This window comes from Cimex lectularius, unplaced genomic scaffold, assembly GCF_000648675.2.
Source record: "Cimex lectularius strain Harlan isolate CLEC.00 unplaced genomic scaffold, Clec_2.1 scaffold114, whole genome shotgun sequence".
NCBI lineage: Eukaryota > Metazoa > Arthropoda > Insecta > Hemiptera > Cimicidae > Cimex > Cimex lectularius.
Genome location: NW_019392782.1, coordinates 437,516 through 460,124, shown reverse-complemented (window position 1 = coordinate 460,124; position 22,609 = coordinate 437,516). Strand labels below are relative to the sequence as shown.

Below are 22,609 nucleotides of genomic sequence, written 5' to 3'. Positions count from 1 at the left end.
TGGAATCGTTGAGTGTAAATATTTCTTGATAAGTTGTGAATAAGTATGGTCTATGATGTTGACATGTGGGGTGAACACTGTGTTCAGGTAAGAGGCAAAAGCATTCGCTTTTTCCTCATCTGACTTGGCCCAACTGCCGTCGACTTGGCAAAGCGGGGTAGATATTTTGTGGTAAGACAGAAGATCTTTAGCTGCCGCCCAGAGCGATTTGTTTTCTATTGTTAGTGTAAATTGTCTGAATCGGTCAGAGCGATATGCTTGCAATTCAGTTAGCTGATGTGTTAATTTATTCAGTTTTTGTTTATCTGAAGGGTGTTCTTTGCCATTCTTTACGAGTTTGTCTTTTTGATCGTATAAGAAAGCGAATATAAAGTGGTATGTTAATGTGCTGAGAATGTGTTAATGTGTTTTGTGGATGTGTGTGAATTGTTGAATCACTGATGGATTCAGTTATTCATAATGTGAATTTTTCGATTGCAGTGTCTATTTCTTGGTGTGTTTTAAGGGGGGGGGGGGTTTGAGACTTATTTTCTGTTCCAAGTGTATTCCAAATTGTTTCCAGTCTATGGGACTGTGTATTAATGTAGCTCTAGGGGCAGTTGGAATGGGAAAGGTGTCGACAGTTAATAGAACAGGACTATGATCCGATGAGAGATCATTCAATGTACAAACATGGTGGTGACGTGAAGAGAGTTAGGATCTAGAAGGAGAAGTCTAGGAGATCTGGGCGTTTGTTAGTAGCAGTGGGCCAATATGTAGGATCAGGGAGATATGAAGTTGAGGCGTTGGGCGGAGAGGACACTGTGTAAGACACGACCTCGTGGATTAGCTACAATTATAATTAAAAATTATGACAAATTAAATATAAAACTAAAGGATTATATTGTTAATTTGAGCATTTTTTCCAAAATAATAATTTAAAGTTGGGATCTGAAAAAAATTATTCATATTTTAACGTAATTTTTGAAAATATAAAATAATTTTGGTCTGAAAAACTACAATTTGTCATATTCTCAAATTAAAGAAAGAATATTTTATTTTATATAATTGTTAATTTCAATTGTAATAATTGTCACATTGGATTTTAAGAGCCTAATAATTTTATATTTAGGACAATATCTCAAATTAAAACAAGAATAATTTGTTTTTACATTTAATTTTATATAATTTTTAAATTTCATTGTAATTAATTTTATATGGTCTTTCATGAAACCAAACATTTCCTATAAAAAAGAAAGTCTTAATGTTCTTTTATTTCTAAGTAGTTTTAATGCTCTAAAAAAATTGAAAAATATTAATTTAAAGGTAAAAAGTTAATTTGAAATTAAAAAGGGTTAATTTGATGTGAAAAAGGTTAATTTAAAGTTAAAAAGGGTTAATATGAAAAAAGGTTCATTTTAGATTGAAAAAGGTTAATTTGAAGTTTAAAAAAAAGTTCATTTGAAATTAAAAAGGGTTAATTTGATGCAAAAAAAGGCTTAACTTGAAATTAAAAAAGGTTAATTTCAAGCTAAAAATGTTAATTTGAAATTAATTAATGAGAAAGGGTTCATTTAATGCAAAAAAGAGTTAATTTCATAGAAAAAACCTATAATTGCACCAATGAACTGTTACAAATTAATAAACAAATTCTTTCTTTAAAATAAACCGTGTTTATAGATAAATTGTATTGTTTATATTATACCTTGTGTTTATATCATTTTCTTTGAATAATAATTTGGAAAATTACTTCTTCCTCGACACTTAGAAACCTCAGTAAGAGCACAACTTCTAAATTAGAATCCAAATATTAAGATTAGATTACATGCACTGATACTGCAATTTCTAGTGGGAAAAATAGATTAAATATTACTGCCTTTTTACATTATGATTTTATAACCCTTGTAATATTAAACATGTATTCTAAATTTTTAAAAATGAATTCAAACTTTATAAGCGTGAGTGAAAGAAATGTGTACATTTTTTAGACATATTAAATATGGGATTTATATATTGTGGTTGTGAAAAACTGGGATTTTATTTTATATATATACATTTTTTATATTTTTTTTTATTTATTTATTTTGTCAGTGCAGGCATATATAGTTATTTTAGGTTCAAGTAAAAATCCATTCCAATATAAGTTCGAAGTTTATAGTTGTCAACAAATATATAAATTAAATTTAAATGAATAGACAGATCCATGATTTTACTTCCAATTAGAACAATTTTGAAAAGCAAAAGCAACCAGGGGCTACAGAACAATTATAGCAAATGTTGAGCTGTCTAGTTCTTTCAGATATTTATTTAAGGGAGAGTACCGTTTTGACGTGAGCAAGATAATGGAAATGCACCGAAATGTTTCAACCAATTTTATTTCTCATGTGGCATTTTAATACTTAAATGTAACCATAAGGAACATAAAACTGAATACAAATTTATGTGATAAAATTTTATAAATATAATAAAAAGTGAGTTCCAATTTTTTATAACAATTGAAAATTCATGCAATCACTTTTTTGTTACGTTTTTGATACTCAAAATTTATGAAAAATTCTAACTGGGCAACTTCCTAGAAACAACTCACTCTTCATACTCAAATATTTTCTCCGCTCCACAGAAAAATATACCCTAACCCTACCTAATCTAATCATACCAAACCTTAGGTTAAGAGGTTAAACATGTATAAAAATGTTAATTCTCACTATTAATTGATGGTTCCTTTTAAAAATTTTATAAAACATAGTAATAGATACAATTGTATACTCATTTATAAATTTCGGAAAATAGATACTTGATATTTGGGCAGCCCAAATTTTTTTTTTATACATTTGAGACACTGGAGGGGAATGAACTCAATTGAGTCAAACCGAATTTGGAAAAAATCAAATTCAAAGTATACTAATGCATTAAATTTTGTTTGTTACAATGCATAACAATTAAAATAAGTTTTTGTTGAAATTTACAAAAATCATTCTAAAATGTTTCAAAAATTTATACAGTTTAATGTAATGTTACCCAGGTGTGGATCTAGGATCTCTATCTAGTTGAATATATTACAGAAATCTTCTGGCTTTTAAAGAAAAGTTGTTAGTTCTTTCAAATTATCATTTGGCCTTCTTGATGGGTCCAGGGTACAGTTTTTCTAATGAACCTTTTTTGGATCTCATTCTGGTGTTTTTAATAGTTTTTTCACAAAAATTTAGCGAATTTCATCACCATTAGCTTGGTAGGAAAGGTGTGAAGGACAGGAAGGACGATTTTTCCCTAGTATAGTGAATCTTCTAATCATATTCCTCTGAACGAGCAAACCATAATGCCATTTTGTTGATTCACCTAACTTATCGTACAAAAAATGAACCGATGTTTTTCCCCAGCACCGTGCGTTTTAACAGTTTAAAAAAAAAAAAAGCTAAGTAAGCTTGATTATACTGTAATAAATAAATTTTCTCTATTCTACAAAGAATAAAAATTAAACAAAGCGATCAGTGCAATTGCAATAAACTAAATGCCACAAAAATTCTTTGATTGACAACATATACAAATCCAACATTTATCACAATTAAAAGTAACTTGTCAATTATTTTAAGCGCAAAATGCCATAAATCTATTCTTTAAAAAAAATAATAATTAAAGATTATCATTAAAATACAGCTAGTTGCAACAGTGATGCTGATGATTTGTTAATTATTATTACCCGCTGAAAGAAAGATAAAAACATTGCTCAATTTGAAAATCATGGGGTCTTCATTTGCACTATTTTCAAGTTATAAAATGTCATTCTTTTGCAAGTTTATTTATTTTGCTTAATAAAGCATATAATTTATTTTTTCACCATGCTCACTAGACTGCCTTTGAAAAATCGTATTAAAAATTGATTTTTGTTTTTCCTAAACAAAAAATCTATTTTGAGACATTTGTATTTATGGTTCCATCTTTTGTAGTAGTTAGTTTCAAAACTAATTGTGTGTATTGTTAAATGAATGTGGCAACGGGTTAGAATTATGTCTGTCATATTTTATTTTATTCACATTTACCGACTGAAAGGTTTAAGTTTGGAGTTAGACTATAATGAATTGATAAAAAATACATTGTAATTCTATGTGATGTCTACATTTTGTGTATATTATATTCATTTTAACAATAAAATAATTACTTCTATCATGATCATCAGATTTCAACAAATTATTGTATTATAAATAAAGGAGACTAAAACAGAAAACACTTTCATTTCCGAAAGGGTTTTTTAAGTATTTGTATTTTGGTTTAAATTAAATAATAATAATAAAAACTTAACGAATTTTCACCCATGTGTTTAATACTCCTAACATGGCCAGAAAACTTTCAGACGAGAATCAACAAAAAAACAACAAGAAATCAGGTAATTTTTGCATTTATATTTATTGCAAGCATTTAACCAAATTTTTTTAAAATATATATTCTCTTTTTATCTAAGATTGACTAATTATGTTAGGTACACTAGATAGCTACAGAAATTTAATCCGTTGAGTTTAATGCTTTGTTTCCTGCATTTTTATAGTTAGTTTTTTTATACATAGTTAGATTAAAATATCAGTTGAACATTAAATTAGTAGCACGATGGCTGATTATTGTGTTGTTTCTGCCGATACACTAGCATATTTATGTCCAATACAGTGTCAATGCAAGCAAAGAACAAAAACAATCCACTACTCGTCTATCAAAGTAAAAAAAAAAAAAAAAAAAAAAAGAAAGAAAGCAGTATGCAGGCTGTACTGCAAATGTGCTAATCTAAATGTGATTTTTGTGGAGCTCTCTGTTTGTGTGAGTAAAAGTGATTTTTTGATTGGTGACAGGAGGTGAGGTACAAATTGCACGACCCAAAGGCCCACTTCAAAGGGGGCAAACTTGAAAATACGATCAACGGAAGAGCTGAAGAAGAGGTGGCAGGCCGTTCGGCAATAGTGATCCCGATACCGCAACACATCTTACAGCCCACCAAGGATTACAACAAGCTCTATGGAATCACTGCCAGTGGAATAGACAAGTACAGTCGAATTGTCTTCCCTGTATGTTTTGTTTGTTTTAATCTCATGTACTGGATCATCTACTTACACATAAGCGATGTGGTAGCTGATGATCTTGTCTTCTTGGAAAAGGACAAGTAGGCTAATACCATCCATCGTTACTATCTAAACACAGCCCCTTCAACACTTCAATTTATTAAAAGAAAAAAATGTACAGTATTGGCAATTTTCATATTTAACACAAATGTAGTTATAATATTTTTCTTTATTTCTTTTTGGCTTTTCACCAAACAGTACGGTTTAAAGCAGTTTATAGTAGTATTCTATAACGATCAATCAACTAATATAAATTAATTGTGTATTATGGAAAATTTTGGCATCAGTAATTGGTCATAAACCAAAACAAACAACTGTTTTTAAAAAGACCATAAAATAGCAAAGATACGTTTTTTAATCATTCTCAATTTGATCAAAATCAATGGGAAAAATGGAATGTTGGTTTCATAAATTGCAAGTGCCAAATCTTTCCAAACATTATTAACACCCCTTGCACACACCAGGGGTAAAAAGGACAAAATAAGTGAAATTCTAAAGTAGTTGTAGTAATTTCTAGCCGTTTTGTACTTATAAATGTGACCAAAAACTCCAGCATGTTGCACAAAATCTATATGCTGTTATACCGATGGACTTCACGCTAAGCCCTGACACCTTAAGTTCCGAATTAGTAAATCTTCTCTCTAATTTTAGCCACTCTGTCCGAGGTGTTATTTTTTTAAAATGTGACCAAAAAAAAAATAAAGTAAATGTCCTTTTAAAAAATGAAATAATTTCAATCAATAACACAACTCACTGAATATATTTTCAAAGATGAGGACATTTCTTTTATTTCTAATCACATAAAAAATAATGGCACATATATTTTATAGATTTTTAAGATTTGCACCCGACAATTTTTAAAAAATCACATTTTTCCCTATGTTATTCGCTAATTTTCAAGGAAAAACCTTAAAAATGCAACCAAAGAAACCTGCAAATCATTTAACTTATCAAGTCATTATTAACTAATCTTTTTTAGCAAAGTGTTCAATCTGGAGTAATTGTTATTGTTGTTTTGACATGTTATTAAAATGACAGACAACTGATTAACAAGGATTTAATGAGCAGTAATAAAATATAAGCTTTTTATATATTTTTTCCAGACTATGCCTGTATGATAAATGATCAGATAAATTTTATACGATGAAGATTTCTTAATAATTAATCGCCTTGGAATTTATAACAAAGACATGTTTTAAACTTTAACATCTCAGTTCTAATTTATAATGTTATTCGAAGTTTAAGAATTTATTGTGTTTTAGTGCTCAATTTTGCACTAGATCCTTGTTATTCTCTTGATGTGATTCTTTTTTCATGTTATCGTGTATCAAAGAGCAAAAGAAGATGGGCAAGCAAGTGGAACACAGGTACGCAAAAATAATTAAACTACATGTTACACCCAGTTACCTAAAAAAAACCTAAAATTATATTGTGTAATTTTATAGTTGTTTTACCACGTTGCACATTTAATATTAGTGTCAATTTTTTTACAAAATATAAATCATTTTGCACGATTTATTGAGTGTCGAAGTCAAATTTAACAAAATTAAAAATTAATTACTCATACTGGGACAAAGTGATAAAATTAAATAAATTTTAAATTTGTCCATATATTCTTAAACTTGAAAAGTTGAAATGAGTTGTTTTGAAAAATAATTAATCATTTGTAATATTTTTCAAAATTTAAAATAACTGCTAATTCAGATGAATAACACAGCATGTTGCTACTCCATAAATAATCTTATATTCATTTTTTTTAAATAATTTTTTTTAATTATTTTGACAACTCAACCAAAAATAAATAAATGACAAATATAAATATAACTTCAAAAGAAGTAGTCAAGTGGTTTAGCCAATTTTCAATGTGTACATTATTAAAACAAATAGTCCAAGGTTGTAATTTCTAAGTTAAGTTAACAATGTTTTATAGTGTGTAGAAGCACCGGTTGCACTTCAAACTAGCACCTTTAGTGGGTTGTATAGCATTTATCCAGAGATTAGAAGATGTTCAATTAATTTAGAATAGCATTGAAAAATACGAGACTCGGGTCTCCTGTGCCATGTTACAACTCCCATAAGTTGTAAAACTTTGTAAATAAAGTAATATGTAACTTTTAAAAAAATGAATTTTATTTATACGAGACAACTTGATGAAGTTGTGAAGACTGGTGGATTTGTTAAAGTTCTTCGCTTTGTGAGATTCTAAAACACTGTTTCATAATTAATTATAAAAATATATTCTAAATGTTAATTATAAATTATTAATCACATATTTATTATAATTGTATAAAAATGTTTAAGGGGATTTACAGCGATGCGTCAACAGTGTCATGAACGTAGATGAGAAACAATCCTTGGACTGGCTTTTATGGCATTCCAGTTTTGTTTTGTTAAAAGTCATGATATCCATAGTGTCAGTGCAGGGACCATAATTCAATTGCCAAAACTGAGAATAAATATGGAATACCTTCAGTTTAATTACTCAAATGTGTATGAATCGTAAATAAACCATGTTATTTATTTTTTTTTTTTTTAACAAACAAGCATTTGAAAAATAAATTTCAATAAAATAAAACTTAAATGTGATATTAACTTTTAAATTTTATTATTTGTTTAGATGGATCTGTCATGAGTTTTATATTGATCTGAGTCTGTTGTCAATCTTGATGAGTTAATTTTAAGATTGTGTAATTTCAAAGAAAAAAACTGTATGTCAATAAAAGCTCACTTATATTTTTGGGTTAGTAATATTATCTCTTTACACAATATCACACGGACCTTTTAAAACTTCTAATAACCTTAAACCCCTTTTAAATTTCACCGAAATAGTTTGAATTTTTTTTTCATTAAGTATTACATAAATTTATTGATTAAAAAATACAATTCTTAAAATTATAACTTGTAAGAAGGGATTGTTGGATGAATTAATTGTAAAACAACCTAAAAAGGGTCCAAGATTAATACAAATCATGAATACCGACCAAATTACTCAAAACTTCATGAAAAAGTTTGATAAAATTTTCTGATTGATTCCCAAATTAGATTGCAAAAACCCAAAAATTAGATGTGACTTTAAAAATGTGCTCGATTGTAAAATATATATATACAGAAAAAGAAATATTTATAAAATGATAACAATATGTTGTTAACATCAAGGTGCAGTGAGATATTGTTAATTATTATTTGAATAACGATCTCATACTGTTTGAATAAAGTAGAACACCTCAAATGAGGTAGAAATTAGCATAAAATTTGTAACTATTGTGAATTATATTCATGACAGTGATAATTGTCAGCATAGCCCTAAAAACATTTAAAACGATATAGACGTTTGTATTGTAGAAAAACAGATTACAAAAATCAAATTGCTCAACTTTCACTAACTGAATGATGATACAAATTTTTCCAGTTTATTTTACTATACTCAGACTATTTTTATGAAAAATTTGGGTTTTTAAATCAAAAGCACATAAATAAAACCCTTGGACAATTTTTTTTAACATATCGTCGCCACTTTGAAATGGAAATGTAGTCCAACCGTTTTTGAAACGGGTGCAATTATAATTAAATAAAAATTCAACTCTAATTATTGAAAAAGTTCCTTTAAACATTGTACAAGACTTTGCATATTTTTAATCACCAAAAAGTATTAAAGAGTAGTATATAAAATATTATATAAAGGTTAAATTCATTTTTAAAGTTAATTTGACCAGTTTTTCTTATATACATGAAATTCAGTATCTTTAGTGGTGGTTACAGTGGTGAAGAATGGAAATGTGGATAACCAGCCTAACCTCTACAAGAGAGCAAATGCTCTCCGTCACATAATTTATGCATTGTACATTTTTTTATATTACAATAAAGACTATAAAAAATTATTTTGAAATATAAACAAAATGTACACTACATAAATTATTTTCACTGTTATCTCTCTCTTTTCTGGAGGTTAAGTCAGTTATCTGTTGTCCTATCATTCTCCACTATTGCCATCGCTAAAAAATGCTGACAAAGTGTATCTTTATATAAAAGTAATTTACTTTTTTAATTATATAGAGAATAAAAACATATAAAATCAAATATTTAAAAATAAATTGATAGTCTAGTAGCTCAGCCTAACTGAAAACCATAAATCACAAAAATTTTATATTAAACTTGATCTGACCCAAACTATTAATATGAAGAAAAACTAACAGGCCCACACTATTAAATTTTTTTTTAAAATGGATATTGAATTATTCACCCTAAACTAGCCTTAAATTTGAGACATTTCAATGATAAGTAGTGAATGTGAGAAGTATATTTTTCAATGAAGAAACATAAAAGCAGAAAGACTCCAAATATTATTTTCAATTTCATAACCAAGGTATAATTATTGCGAAAAAAGATTGTTTTTAAACTAGAGATTATAACAAAATAAATATCAAAGGGCATACAATTATTATTGTCAGAGAAGTGTAATATTAGTTAAGAGTCTCAGAACTCATATATTCTAAATAAAATAAGTGTTAACAAAAGGCAATATAAATTACAAATTTATAAGATTATGTGTACTATTGTAATTAAGAAAAAATAAAAAAATAAAACAGTGATGAAAGAATAAGTGTCAATGAATAATGATAAGTATTATTTTAAAAAATGTAAATTATGTATGTTGTATATTTAAAATAAAAATTTAGTACAATAATGGACAGTCATTGATCAGATGAATTCACTCGAAATGTTCAAATTGAATGCGTTTGAAAAACACAACGGGTTTTCTATTTTCCGTTTTAAGCAACTTCGTTTAGGCCAGAGATGAAAATACATTTCCATTATGCAACAAACAATTCATACATTCTTAAATATCTGTTTGCCACCTTCAAACACATATTCCTAGTATCAATCGCTTTTAAAATCCATTATGTTTAGAATGTATTGTAGTTGAAAATATTATTCGTTTGTACATTGACTGAATGGTATTTATTAATGCTGTAGTGAAATTTCACATATTTAAATTTTAACAGCATAATTTTATTACAATTAAATTTATAGATTTATCTCCTTTTGTTTTTTTTTCTTTTATATTGTTTCCTAAATTTTAAGTTTTTGCTACTTTTTGTTTAATATCCAATTTTATCTGTTAATAAAATATGAAACCTTGATTTTATCAATTATAACAAAAAAGCAATTTCAACCCACATTTACTTTAAAATCTAAATCTATCAGCCTGAAAGTTAAGACTAATTGTCACTTCTCAGAGCACACAAAACAATTGACAAAAAATGTTCAAAGTTCAATAGTAGTTATCATCAACCAAACAATTATTTCACCTGAATGTATCAAGACAAATTTAAAACATCAGTAAATAAAAGTGAGAGGTAAGTCAGGAAATTCTGTTGCTAATTTGATGTTATTGCCATTCAGTGTAAAACCCAGCAAATCCTTTTTCCGATATATTTGATATATTCAGGCTCTCCGCAAGGGATTCACATTGCACTTTTAGCACTAGAGGCTCACGTTCACATTGCTCTGTTACAGTTGATAACACAATTCCTTGTTTCGTGTTTAATTTTTATCGTCTTGTGAGATTTTTTATATTATAAATGTTTTGGCACTGGAAACCTCTCTCTTTCTATAACTCTTTGTTATGCTGTATTATGTGTAGGATGTTGTTTTGGAAAAAAAAATCTTTCAGTACCTTTTTCTTCTTTCTGCCCTTTGTAACAACTATACTTTTCCCTAGCCAATCTGATTTAGCAGTCCAACACAGCTATAATTCCACTGCAATATCCCAATAATATATTTTATTTTCCAGAATTTTTTTATCCTTTATACAACATATCAATGCCACCAAAGCCAGCTAAAGAAAGACTTCCAAAAAGTTTGTCTCTGAACAAATCAAATGTCTTCATTATGTGTGTCATTTGCTTGGTTGTATTGCTATTGTGTAAATTTGTTGTTGTTTTCTAATAATTTTTGTGCACACTTAAGTGATTTTCTGATTGGTGACAGGAGGTGAGATACAAGGTACACGATCCGAAGGCTCACTTCAAAGGAGGAAAACTAGAGAACACAATAAACGGAAAAGCAGACGATGAACTCCCCCCACTGCCTCCACACATCCTCAAGCCGTCAAACAATATCTGTGGGATCACACCGAGTGGAATAGACATGTACAGTCGCATCGTCTTTCCCGTATGTTTTGTATGCTTTAACCTCATGTACTGGATCATCTACCTTCATATAAGTGATGTAGTGGCTGATGATCTGGTCTTCTTGGAGAAGGACAAGTAGGCTCATTTAAAAAAAAAAAAAAAAAAATGCTCATTCCATGATTTTATATAGTAGTCCACCTTCCTTGAATTTTAAACTCAACCTTCTCCCACAACATTTCTCAAATTGCATTTATTTCTATACAAAAAAACTATAAAAAAATACAAAAATTCCTACTGTTTATCATCACTCGCATTATTTTCTATACCATTTTATTTATTTGTCTAATTTTTTGTTTAAAGAAATGTGATTATGTCTAGAATAAACTATACTATGATAGTTGTGTTTAAGGCAAAATAAGAGAGCAAGTGACTAAGTACTGCTGCTAAATTAAATAAATTCTAAAGTAGGTTGTAGGGGAAATATTTTATAAATGTGACTGCCATAAATGGCATAAATAAAATGCACCTTTCAAAACAAAGTTTGAAAAATATTGTAATATTATACTAACGCAGATGCTATTATAACATAATATAACCAAATATAACCAAAGCACCTTTCTAATATTAACACGATAATTTCTTTAATGGAACAAAAGTATTCTTACAGATTTTTTTTCTTTTTAAAGCAAAGAAGCACTTTAAAAAGATTTTGCATTAAAATAAAATTCAATATTTACAAAATTTAATCCATCCAACTGTAACTTTTGTTGTATATTATTAACAGTGAACAAGGCAAAAGGAAGAAACTTAAGAGATATCTCTTTCTTGTAAGCAATAAATGTAATCACTCAGGAAAAAGATTTCTACTTAGTATAATAATAATAACGATTAAATTAAAAGCACTGTTTGACTACAGGATTTAGATAGTCCTTGAATAATTTCATTATTCCTTCTCAATTAAATTAGTTGTACATAAGTTTATTTCTCTAGCATTTTGTGGCCTTTAAGTTTAACTGTGATGATTTCAGAAAATATCAACTATAAAATAGTTATAAATTTTAAATAAAAAAATGCAAAATTAAAAATTAGTTATTCTACAAATTATTATATAAAATTATGATAGTATAAACTTGTTAAACAAGATGTTTTTTATAATCTATATTATATAGATGAGTTTAAAAGGGGAAAAAAGTTTGTGATTGATGAACAATATATTATTAAAAAAAAGAATATATAATATTTAAAAAAGAGAGAGTGAAACTGTACAAATTTTATCGTGGATAAAATTCAAAATTAATGTTTAAGTATAGTATTATGTAGATAAAACTAAAAGCAATACATATGATTCATTAAAAAAATAGGTCCAAATGTGTAAAAAAATTTAAAGCTTAGTAATAAAATCAAAATGGATTTTTCGTTGCAGTCTGCAAAATTCTAATTGCATTCTACTTAACATTCCCCAATCTATCATGAGAGTAATAATGCAAGAAAACAAATGAACTCCAGTTGATTAAATTTTTAAACTAATTTTATTTTACAATGCTATTTAAACAAATTTTTGTTTTAATTACTGGGGATGATTTGTTTGATTCATTATTAACTCACAGTTGGGTGCTAACTTTTTAAAAAGTAAATTTGTTTATCGAGGCAAAGAAAAGTCGTAATGAAATAATTCAAAAAATCAGTTTGTGAAGGCTCAATGTGAAATTTGTCCTCTGTACACAAAGGCTAAAACCTATTGATAAAAATGGTAGGCATTTCAGTAACTTGTGTTGACTTGAGCTGGATTCAACCCCCGTTCACATTAACATTTTCAAAATTGCTGTTTTAATAGCAGTGAATATTTAACAATGTGAACTATCTTAATGAAGTTAACAACTTTCATGTATATGATTTTTTTTTAATTTGTCTGTTATCCATTTTTCCTTGTGTTTTTTTTTTTTCGTATGGGGATTAGAACTAGTGTTGAACTTATTTAGCAACTAGTTTTTGTTGAAACATTAATAATAAATTGTTTTGTCATTAAAAAATTAAGTAAGTCTGGTTCCTATCACAACTTTCATGTATTAATTTTACTTTTTTAATTATTTTCCTGGGTATACTTTTTGAAAGCCAAAATTGATTTAAAAATTTTATGTAAAGTGTAGTTGAGGTGAAAAAGTAGTGTAGTGAATGATGAGTGGGTGTCTTGGACCGAAGCCACAATAGCTCAAGTGGTTAGGGCACCAAGTATCAAGCCAAAGGTCGTGGGTTCGAGTCATGTTCATGGCACTAATTTTTATCTGAACCATCCTTTAGATGAAACTTATAAATCAATTTAAATAATCATTACGTTTTACTAGGACCAACTAAAAACATATAGATTGTTTCCATTAGTAGGACAATTATTTTGTTTTCCATCAATTTATTTGTTTCATGCAATATCAAGTAGTATATATTTTTTTTTTTTTTTGTGCAAATCACATGAAGAATCCACCTCCAATCAGCATACTTTTCATAGTTATGTAATTTTTTTAAATAACATTTGCAAGTTTAATATTGAACATTGTATCATTTTCCTAATAACATTAGTATTAGTATTTTTTCACTAATTTGACTCATGGTCATTATAAAAATTTACAAATTTTTTTATTGGCTATAAACAAAAAAGACACAGATTTAGTTTTTAAAAGAGATTGCTTTTCTATTTGCCTTAAAAATTTAATAAATTCATTTTCACTTTGAGCCATTGTAAGCTTAAAATAGTTTTTAATTTTATGTAAACGTAATATTATAGCTTTCTTGGCCTTATTTTATTTATAATAAAATTTTCTGCCATATAAAAAAGAATTGCCATATACACAAAAAAGTTTCGTATATTTTTAAACACTGCCAGCCTGTTTAAATTTCAGCTGATTTTTTTTACTATTTTTTAAAAAATCCATTTTTTTATTTTATTTTATAACACCCAACTCGATAGATTCATGCACTCCATGAAAAATGTTAATTTGAAAGTTTTTTGTAAATAAGATATATGCATGCTAGAATGTAGATAAATTATGATGTTATTTGTTTGTAAATACTTTGTAAAAAAATGTTTTTGTTCGTGAAATACTTTATAATTAATGTTACTAATTATATTTTTAAAAAAGAATAAGAAGGAGAAAAGAAGAAGTATACTTTAAAGGGGATTGTATTCATCAAAATTCATATTGAACTGTAGTTGATGCTGAATTTTTTATTTCAATAAAAGTTAACCAGGACAATTTGTTTCTTCAATTAATTCCAAACCTGGAACAATGGACTTATTAAATTGAAATCAATGTGCTTTAACAGTTACAGCTAGACTGTTAGGCGAGAAAGAAAGGAATGAGCATGTGGAATGTATGAGTGTGTAGGTACAAGTGAAATATAAAACAAAGAAGTTTCATCCAATAAGCTAGGGGTCAAAAATTAAAATGTGCGTTGTGGCAGAATGACTGTAAAACTTGTGAGTTTGTGATTTTATGGCATGTGTGGCCATGGATTTGTGTTTTGCTAAGATGCTAAAAATGTTTGTTTTTGGGTGGATGTAGTTTTTATCACTTTTTTTTTGTTCTTACAAGCAAAAAAGCCCTGGTGGATCACATGGTAATTTATATGAATCATGGTAATTGATAGGCAAGGCAGTTTTCATAATCATGCATTTATCATTTCCAGAAGATTCATCATCATCCTCTTAAAAAAATATTTTATTATTATTTAATAACATTAATACATCATTATTATCATTGTTTTTAGGTAAATCATTTTGGACTGGTTTTATTAATTTTAAATGCGACTAATTTTTTGTTGTTTTTAATTAGTTGCATTTGAAAACAGACACAATGCCTAAATTGTGAAAAAATCAATTTGTTTTGTGACAATTTAAGTGATTTTTTGATTGGTGGCAGGAGGTGAGATACAAAGTGCATGACCCAAAGGCTCACTTCAAAGGCGGGACGCTCGAGAATACTATCAACGGAAAGGCTGATGAAGAGGGGGGACTCCTGAAGGGAAAGGAAAAGGACTACAACCATATCTACGGGATCACCCCCAGCGGAATTGACATGTACAGTCGTATTGTCTTCCCAGTATGTTTTGTATGTTTTAATCTAATGTACTGGATCATCTACTTGCACATAAGCGATGTCGTCGCGGATGATCTTGTCTTCTTAGAAAAGGACAAGTAGGCTCATCCTCCCCGAATGCTCACAAAATGTATGATTTTGTATAGTGATGTTTTACCTTTTAATCGGAAAAGGTAAAACAGATAGTCTCACCCTCAGTTTCCTTTTTTTTTTTTTTTTTTAATTTTAAAAAGATATATTTTTGATCAATTCCTGAGTTTTTTCTTACTTTTCTCTTTCTCACTTTCTCTTCCACCCTCCATCTGTCTGTCTTCTTTTATTCTGTGATTATTTCATTTTAGAGAATAAACCTTATGAGATGACTGTATGTTTTAAATGAGTACAAATGAGAATGAGGTGAGATTAACCGGTAACTATTTAAAAAATAAGAAATAAATTCTAAAATAGATTGTAGGTTGATATTTTATAAACTATTATTACTATGGCCGACATGGTAGCGTTATAACACAAAGAGCATCTTTACAAATTGAGAAACCAAACACTCAAAATTCAGAACCTGTCTTTTAAAACATAAAGCACTTTTCAAACTTCATTTTGATTAAAACTGTTTTTGTTTACACAAAATCTTTTTTTAATGTTACTAAATTATAATAACTAATCATTATATATTTAACATATTTTACATACTAATATTGTACAGATTTAACAAAAATCAATTCCCCGCATATGAACAAAATGCTGTGATAATTTTATTTTTAATGTGAACATTTTAATTTTTTTTAAAGATTATTGCTCATCAATTTTTTCCTGTAAAAATGGAGAATCATGAATTTCTCATTTTCTTGTAATATTATTATGACATAGAATAAACTTGTACTTGCAATTGCAAAATTGGAATGCAAAATATAATTTAGAAATTATTAGTTAATATTATAAACAAAATTTATTATTAATCCATTTAAATAAAAATTAACTTTAACTTTCTTTTACTCTATTAACTTAGCTTAAACAATTAAAAGAAAAAATGAAAATGATTAAAAAGCTCCCGATCAATCTGCCATATTCCCACGTTTTGCCAAAATTTACAAAAGTCAGCTCCTTCCAAATTGATCCGACACCTCACTCTATCCATTCCAGAATCAACAAACATTCAAGTCCTCAGCAATTGCATTTAATTATGCTATATTTTAAGAAAAAAAGACCTAAATTAACTTGCCCTTAACCCTAACTCTACCGAATCTAATTTGACCTAACTTAATTCATCCCTAACCATACCTAACTTAATCTATAACCTAACCTTGCCTATGTTCATTCCAATAACACAAGTTCACTGAGATAATGGTGACACAAAAAACCAGCCTAAATTCCATGTTAAAACACATTTTTTCCCAAGAAATAGAGCTTAGCCTAAAAGAGACTAAGACCCAATTATGTACAATTTTAGAAGTACGCCATGCCAAGACCAAAACATAATCAACTCCTTGTCCACTAAAAAAGCTCTAGGGCATGATGGAAAAACACAATCACTTCTGCACACCCATCCAAAAAAGTCGATATTATGTTATACTACACCTCCCTCAATTTTTTTTCAAAATTTGCAAACCTGTACTCCTTCCAATATTGATCCAACTTACTCTATCCATTCCAGATACACAATGTGGTCTTCGAAGCAAATATTCTAATCTTTATCAATTGCACAAAATTGTACTATCTTATAAAGAAAAAGACTATGTGGCCTAACTCGTTCTTAACCCTAATTCTAACTCCAAACTTACCTAGTCTAACCTGTCCAAAACCCTAACCCTACCTAACAATAATTACCTAACCATACTATGCTTAACCCTAACCTGAACCTAACACAATCCCACCCTTTTCCAAACTTTGCCAATGACTACTCTTGATTTAACACCTATCATCTACATTGAGTGGCTTTTCAAACAAATATGAGCATTGCATGGAGTGATAGAACACATGCAATCTTTTGAAGAAAAAATAAAAATATCTTCTCCCTAACAAAATTGTATTATCATGTTGTATTCGTCCAATCGAGCGTTTACTGGTATGTGCCAAGATACATTATTTCGATCCTCAGTGAACTTGTCGGGAGTATATTTGGTCTGGACAATTTCCCTCCACCAGATACCTTTTCAATCTACCACTTCACAAATAAACAATGTTAGAAAAACAAAACTCTCTTAAAAAGTTGTAAATGTTAAAAAAATGTTTCTTTAAGTTTGTCTTTTTGGATTTACATAATAAATTAAAAAAGAAAGAAAAAGAAAAAACCCATATACATTAAGAATTTTTTACATGTATAAAATTCAATATATAAGCACATTTTTACTATTTTTTTGGTGCACTTTATGTACTTACTCTACATACTAGTATGAACATTATAGTTAGATATAAATGTTAATTTGAGGGAAATTTTTGATGAGCTCTTAATATTTCAATGGCTCTAATGATAATATTTTCATTGATAGCCATAATGTTAATATTTATTAATACCTGCCTTTATTTTACAATTGTCTGTTTTTTTATAATAAAATTCGATATATACATATGCAGATATTCTTCAATTTTAATTACGGATTGTTTTGAAAAATAATTATAGAATCATTTTTTGCCTGTCTAAACCTCAAGGGATCTACAGAGCAATCGATAAATCACAAACTTTTTCACACTACTTCAGAATATAGATGACTGAAAAAAAGATATATATTCGTGATAATAAATTAACTTCAATTGTACAAAAAAAATATATTACATAAATATTATAAATATGCATAGCGTATTAAATATCTACCTAGACATGAATTGTGTTTGTAGTATGTAGCCAAAAAATAAGTGTATAAATTTATGAATGGATATTGGAGGAATACAATAGGTCCAAATGAACAATGAATTGAAAATTCTACAAAACCTAGGAGTAAGGGATATAACACAACTTAGATTATACATAATTAGAACCATTTTTTAAAAATTAGAAACACTGCACTGATACTTTCTACTATTGCCTATACTAGACATTTTGATGAAGAATAATATTAAAGTGTGATTAAACACTCAATTATTATATTGATTTTACTATTTGAGTAGTAGTTTTTACAAAAATGAAGAGAGGTTAAAGCCTCCAGTGCCATCAGAGCTAGCCTACCAATTCTATTTCTAGCCATGTCTAATGTATATATGGTGTAAAACTATAATATTTATGTATATGAGATAACAAACTGTGGTTGTGAAAGACTGGGTGTACTTAAATGTATTAGTGAACGTAGGTATGAAACTGCTAGTTCGATATAAATTTTGTTTTTTCTTTTCCCTTTATTTTATTTTTTTTTTTAAACTGACAAATTAAATGCAATATTAGAGGCCAAATAATCATTTTTAAAAATTTAAATATGAGTTAATATCGTAAAGAATATGTCATAACTAGCGTAACATCAGAAGAAAAAAGATGTAGTTGTATAGGAAGGTAGTAGTTGCTCAGTTTATGTGATTATATATACATAAATATATTTTTGTTTAGTTTATATGTATATCAAAATCACATTGATATGGAGGAATGAATAGTTTCACTGATTTGAAAGTTTTGGAAAAAGATTTAAATGAACGAAGTTAAAATATTCGATTCTCCTCCACTTTTCTATTTGACAATTGTAAACTACAGTATTCTAAAATAAAGCCCGCATCTTTCCACTAACTTTAATTTTGGATAATCCAAAGTGAAAAAGGTTGTATATTTATTATATAATGTAATTGTTTTTTATATAGGTTACATTTATATTTATGTGATATATATGTTAAAAGATGTTAGGTAACATTAATCAAAAATGTTAATATATTATGCACGTTTAATTCTGTTAAAAAGCACAAAGTAAAACTATTGTTAGAATTATTTATTCGTTGTACTATATTGTCGTTATATTTATAAAAGAAAAAAATTTAAAAGTTGTTTTCAACAGTCTTCCTTAATATTTAATTTTAAGTCTGGACAGGGCAAAATATAATGGCTCGAGAGAGTGTAACAAGAGCAACTGGTTATTTTTTACACTTTCTAAACAACTAAAAACTATCCTAAAAAATGGAATATTTATAAAAAAAAAACGCTTTAGTAAAGTTTTCAAATGAAAAAAGTGGATTTTTGAAATACAGCCAAAGAAATTTGTCTTCCAGAATGGCTGAAGCATGTATTTTTGTTTCATTGAAATCATGCTTTGTGCGTTTGTCTTCCAATAAATTAAGATTTCTTGCCATTTATTTTTTCCATGTTTTCTATGCTGAAAAACCACTCTTTTTGAGCCGGAACATTTTACCTTCGACAAGACTTAATAAGGAAGACTGTTTTTAGTATTTATAATTTGTTAATTCTCTAGATCTCAGAATTATAAATATTTTCCATTATCTTTGTGTATTTTTGATGTATTTGTAGAGAAAGGATAAGAAATAGAAAATGTAGTGTACAAACAGATTCATTCAGTCCAGCTAGATTCTTGCCATTGTTTTAAATTCACTTTATATTGATTGATGATATGTATAAATAAAAAAACACAAATGTAAAAAATTAGAAAACTTAATTTTTGCTCAAGCAAAGGTCCAAAAGTTAACATTTATTTTTAGTTTATACTAAAAAAAAATGATTTGTTTAATTTATACAATCGCATATATGCACAGTTTACTTTTTTTAAATCATGTAAAATTTCTTTTTTTTAAACGCTTTTTTTTTTAAACATAAACTCTGATTAATCAAGTTATATGAATATATGTTTTAGTTTATGGTAAGTTAGTTGTAGTTTCTAGAATTAATTTCGGGTGTAGAATTTGTCAAGGTGTTACAAAAGATGGCAAAGATTCAACAATGGGTTATTTTCATTTAGATTAACCGTAAGCCTAGAGAATACATTAATCTATGAGTAGTAATAAAACGTTAAGATCAATTATTAAATTAACAATGAACCCAATGAGTGGAAGTTAAAAAACCTTATATTACTGGAAGTATTGTAAGAAAACATTAAAGAAGAAAATAGTGTTAATATTTCGCTAAGGTTTGGTGCGATAATAGCATTTTTTGAAGTACTTGATAGATGTTTTGTATTGTATACCTGAAGCGTAATAAAATTAATCACATTGCTCAAACGATTAACAATGGACGTCTGGTTCATTGAGTGCTTTCATGCTGAATGAAGGCTATATTAAAAACATTTTTTTTTTTATCTTATTACACAGCGACTTTCATGACACAAACCGAAATCTGTAGGATTTACTGCAAGGACAAGAACTTAGGCAGGCAATCAGTCAAATCGAGTTGAATTTGCTGAACATATCGTTAATTTATTATAATGAAAGCTTGAAAATTTTCAAATTTAAAAAAAAAATAGAACTAAACAAATCGTCACCACACAATTTTAAATATTGTATAACATTGTATTTTGAGCACTGCCAAATTTGAGTAATTGCCAAATATTTAATATTATGTTTGTTTAGGACAAATTTTTAAAATATTCAAGCTTTCGAACAGATCCCGCTGACTGTTGTAACTTCATATTCATAAAGTCGTATATATACATATATATTTATTTATTCTTTATAATAAGATGACAATGTTTATTGATGCATGCTAGTAATTGTAGACGGATTGACACATACTTAACTATCCATGTACATACTTTGTATAATAAATTCATAAAAGAACAGAATAAAAGCAATATAAACTCTATTCTATTATAACCTGAATAATCTGTTGGATTATTTTTTAAAAAACAGAAAGCGGGCAATGAACATTAGTTTTAATAAGCAAGCACTACCAAGAAAAGGAATAATTATAACAATAATGTAAATGATGTTAATTTATTTCAATAAAAGTAAAACTTAATTAGTCTTTTCATTTATTCTTCTATTTAAAACGTAATTTATGCTGGTGTGATGGTGAGTAAAATGCATGCTTTTGAAAATTAAGACATGTTATAAAGAAACCTCTGACAAAAATTAACTGAATAGAGCACAACGGAAATGATAAATGATGGAGTGAGTGTTGTGTTCAATCCTTTTTTAAAAAAAGATAGTTCCTACTCACAGTAAGTTGTTTTGCAACGTCCGGATTTCGAGCACTTAGATCATCATCAGTTGAAGGACTTCTACAGACTTGAGACTACAACACGTCTCTCCACACGAATTGCAAAAGTGAACCCGCTGATACCCCCGCCAACGCGACGTTCCAATGAACAGCTGGTTTTTTAAAGGCGCTCAATTTGAACGTGCGAAACGCGGAAATTAGAACACAAATAAATATTATAATAGTAAATACTGTAAGAAATTAATTATAAATTAGTGATTAAAGATAAAATATAGAAAATTAGAATGATACCTTAATATTATTAAATTATTATAAAAATAATAACAATTAAAATAATTAATTTAATTATTTGGACGTTATGTACATATTTAAAATGGGAGGTAAATCAAAACCTGTTATATTATTAATGCATTTATCACCATGTTCAATTTTACATTTTTTAATTTCAAATTTCTCAAACCAATAGAGTTCTCTCCCTTTGTTGAAACTATGTAAAACTGTTGTATTTAAATTTGAATTGAAATTATGTTTTGTTTCTTTTAGACGGTCTTTAAATTCCGAAAATGTGCTCGATTTAGGCAAGTGTTCTTTTACTCTCGTTTTTATTTCTTTACTGCTTTGTCCTGTATATTTAATATCACAATCATTACAATTGAGTTGGTAAACCCCGCTTTTTGCCAAGCTCTCTACCTTGTCTTTAGGTTTTGAGAGGATGTTTTTGAGTGAACTCGTACTTTTAAAAGCTATTCTAAACCTTCTTGTTTAAAAATTTTACTAACTTTTTCTGATAATTCGCCAATGTATGGCAAACAACGGAAACCTAATGATTCATTTGTGGTGGGGTGGCTGAGTCCTATTGTTGATTCGTTTAAAGTTATTTTTTTTATTCTTTTAACTAGCAACCTATCAATAAATATTTCTAAATACCCATTGTTTTTTGCTAAGGTTTTAATAGTTTCTAATTCTTTTTTATAGTTAGCAGGTGTTAATGGAAGTTTTAACATACGGTCTATGAGCCAAATGAAACCAGCAGCCTTTTGGGACCATGGGTGGGAAGAGTCCGCTGGTATCATAGTGTCTGTAATTGTGGGTTTTCTATATATGTCTGTTTCTATTAGGTTGTTTATTATGAACAATTTTAGATCTAAAAAACGGATCGTTGCAAAACAACTTACTGTGAGTAGGAACTATATTTTTTAAAAAAGAATAGAGCACAATGTGTAATAAAGTGTG

The 22,609-nt window shown here is 28.0% G+C and overlaps 2 protein-coding genes across 16 annotated transcripts in view; one reads left to right on the top strand and one right to left on the bottom strand.

The window, feature by feature from the left end:
- The window catches only part of LOC106661844, a 56,566-nt gene extending 54,704 nt beyond the window's left edge, over positions 1-1,862 (bottom strand). The window contains exon 1 of the mRNA XM_014385558.2: positions 1,685-1,862. The gene's annotated coding sequence lies outside the window, so the exon portion shown is untranslated. The remainder of the gene's footprint in view (positions 1-1,684) is intronic.
- The window catches only part of LOC106661780 (gamma-aminobutyric acid receptor subunit beta), a 231,158-nt gene extending 215,087 nt beyond the window's left edge, over positions 1-16,071 (top strand). For 5 of the 15 annotated variants that reach the window (XM_024227770.1, XM_024227775.1, XM_024227768.1 and 2 more), the window contains 2 exons: positions 11,073-11,255; positions 15,127-16,070. In XM_024227770.1, the coding sequence (XP_024083538.1) occupies positions 11,073-11,255; positions 15,127-15,405 (462 nt within the window). In that variant the 3' untranslated portion in view covers positions 15,406-16,070. Of the gene's footprint in view, positions 1-4,814; positions 5,779-11,072; positions 11,256-15,126 lie in introns of those variants that run through there. The other 10 variants (XM_014385490.2, XM_024227780.1, XM_024227776.1 and 7 more) reach the window with 4 other exon arrangements.
- Positions 16,072-22,609: the final 6,538 nt, after the last annotated feature.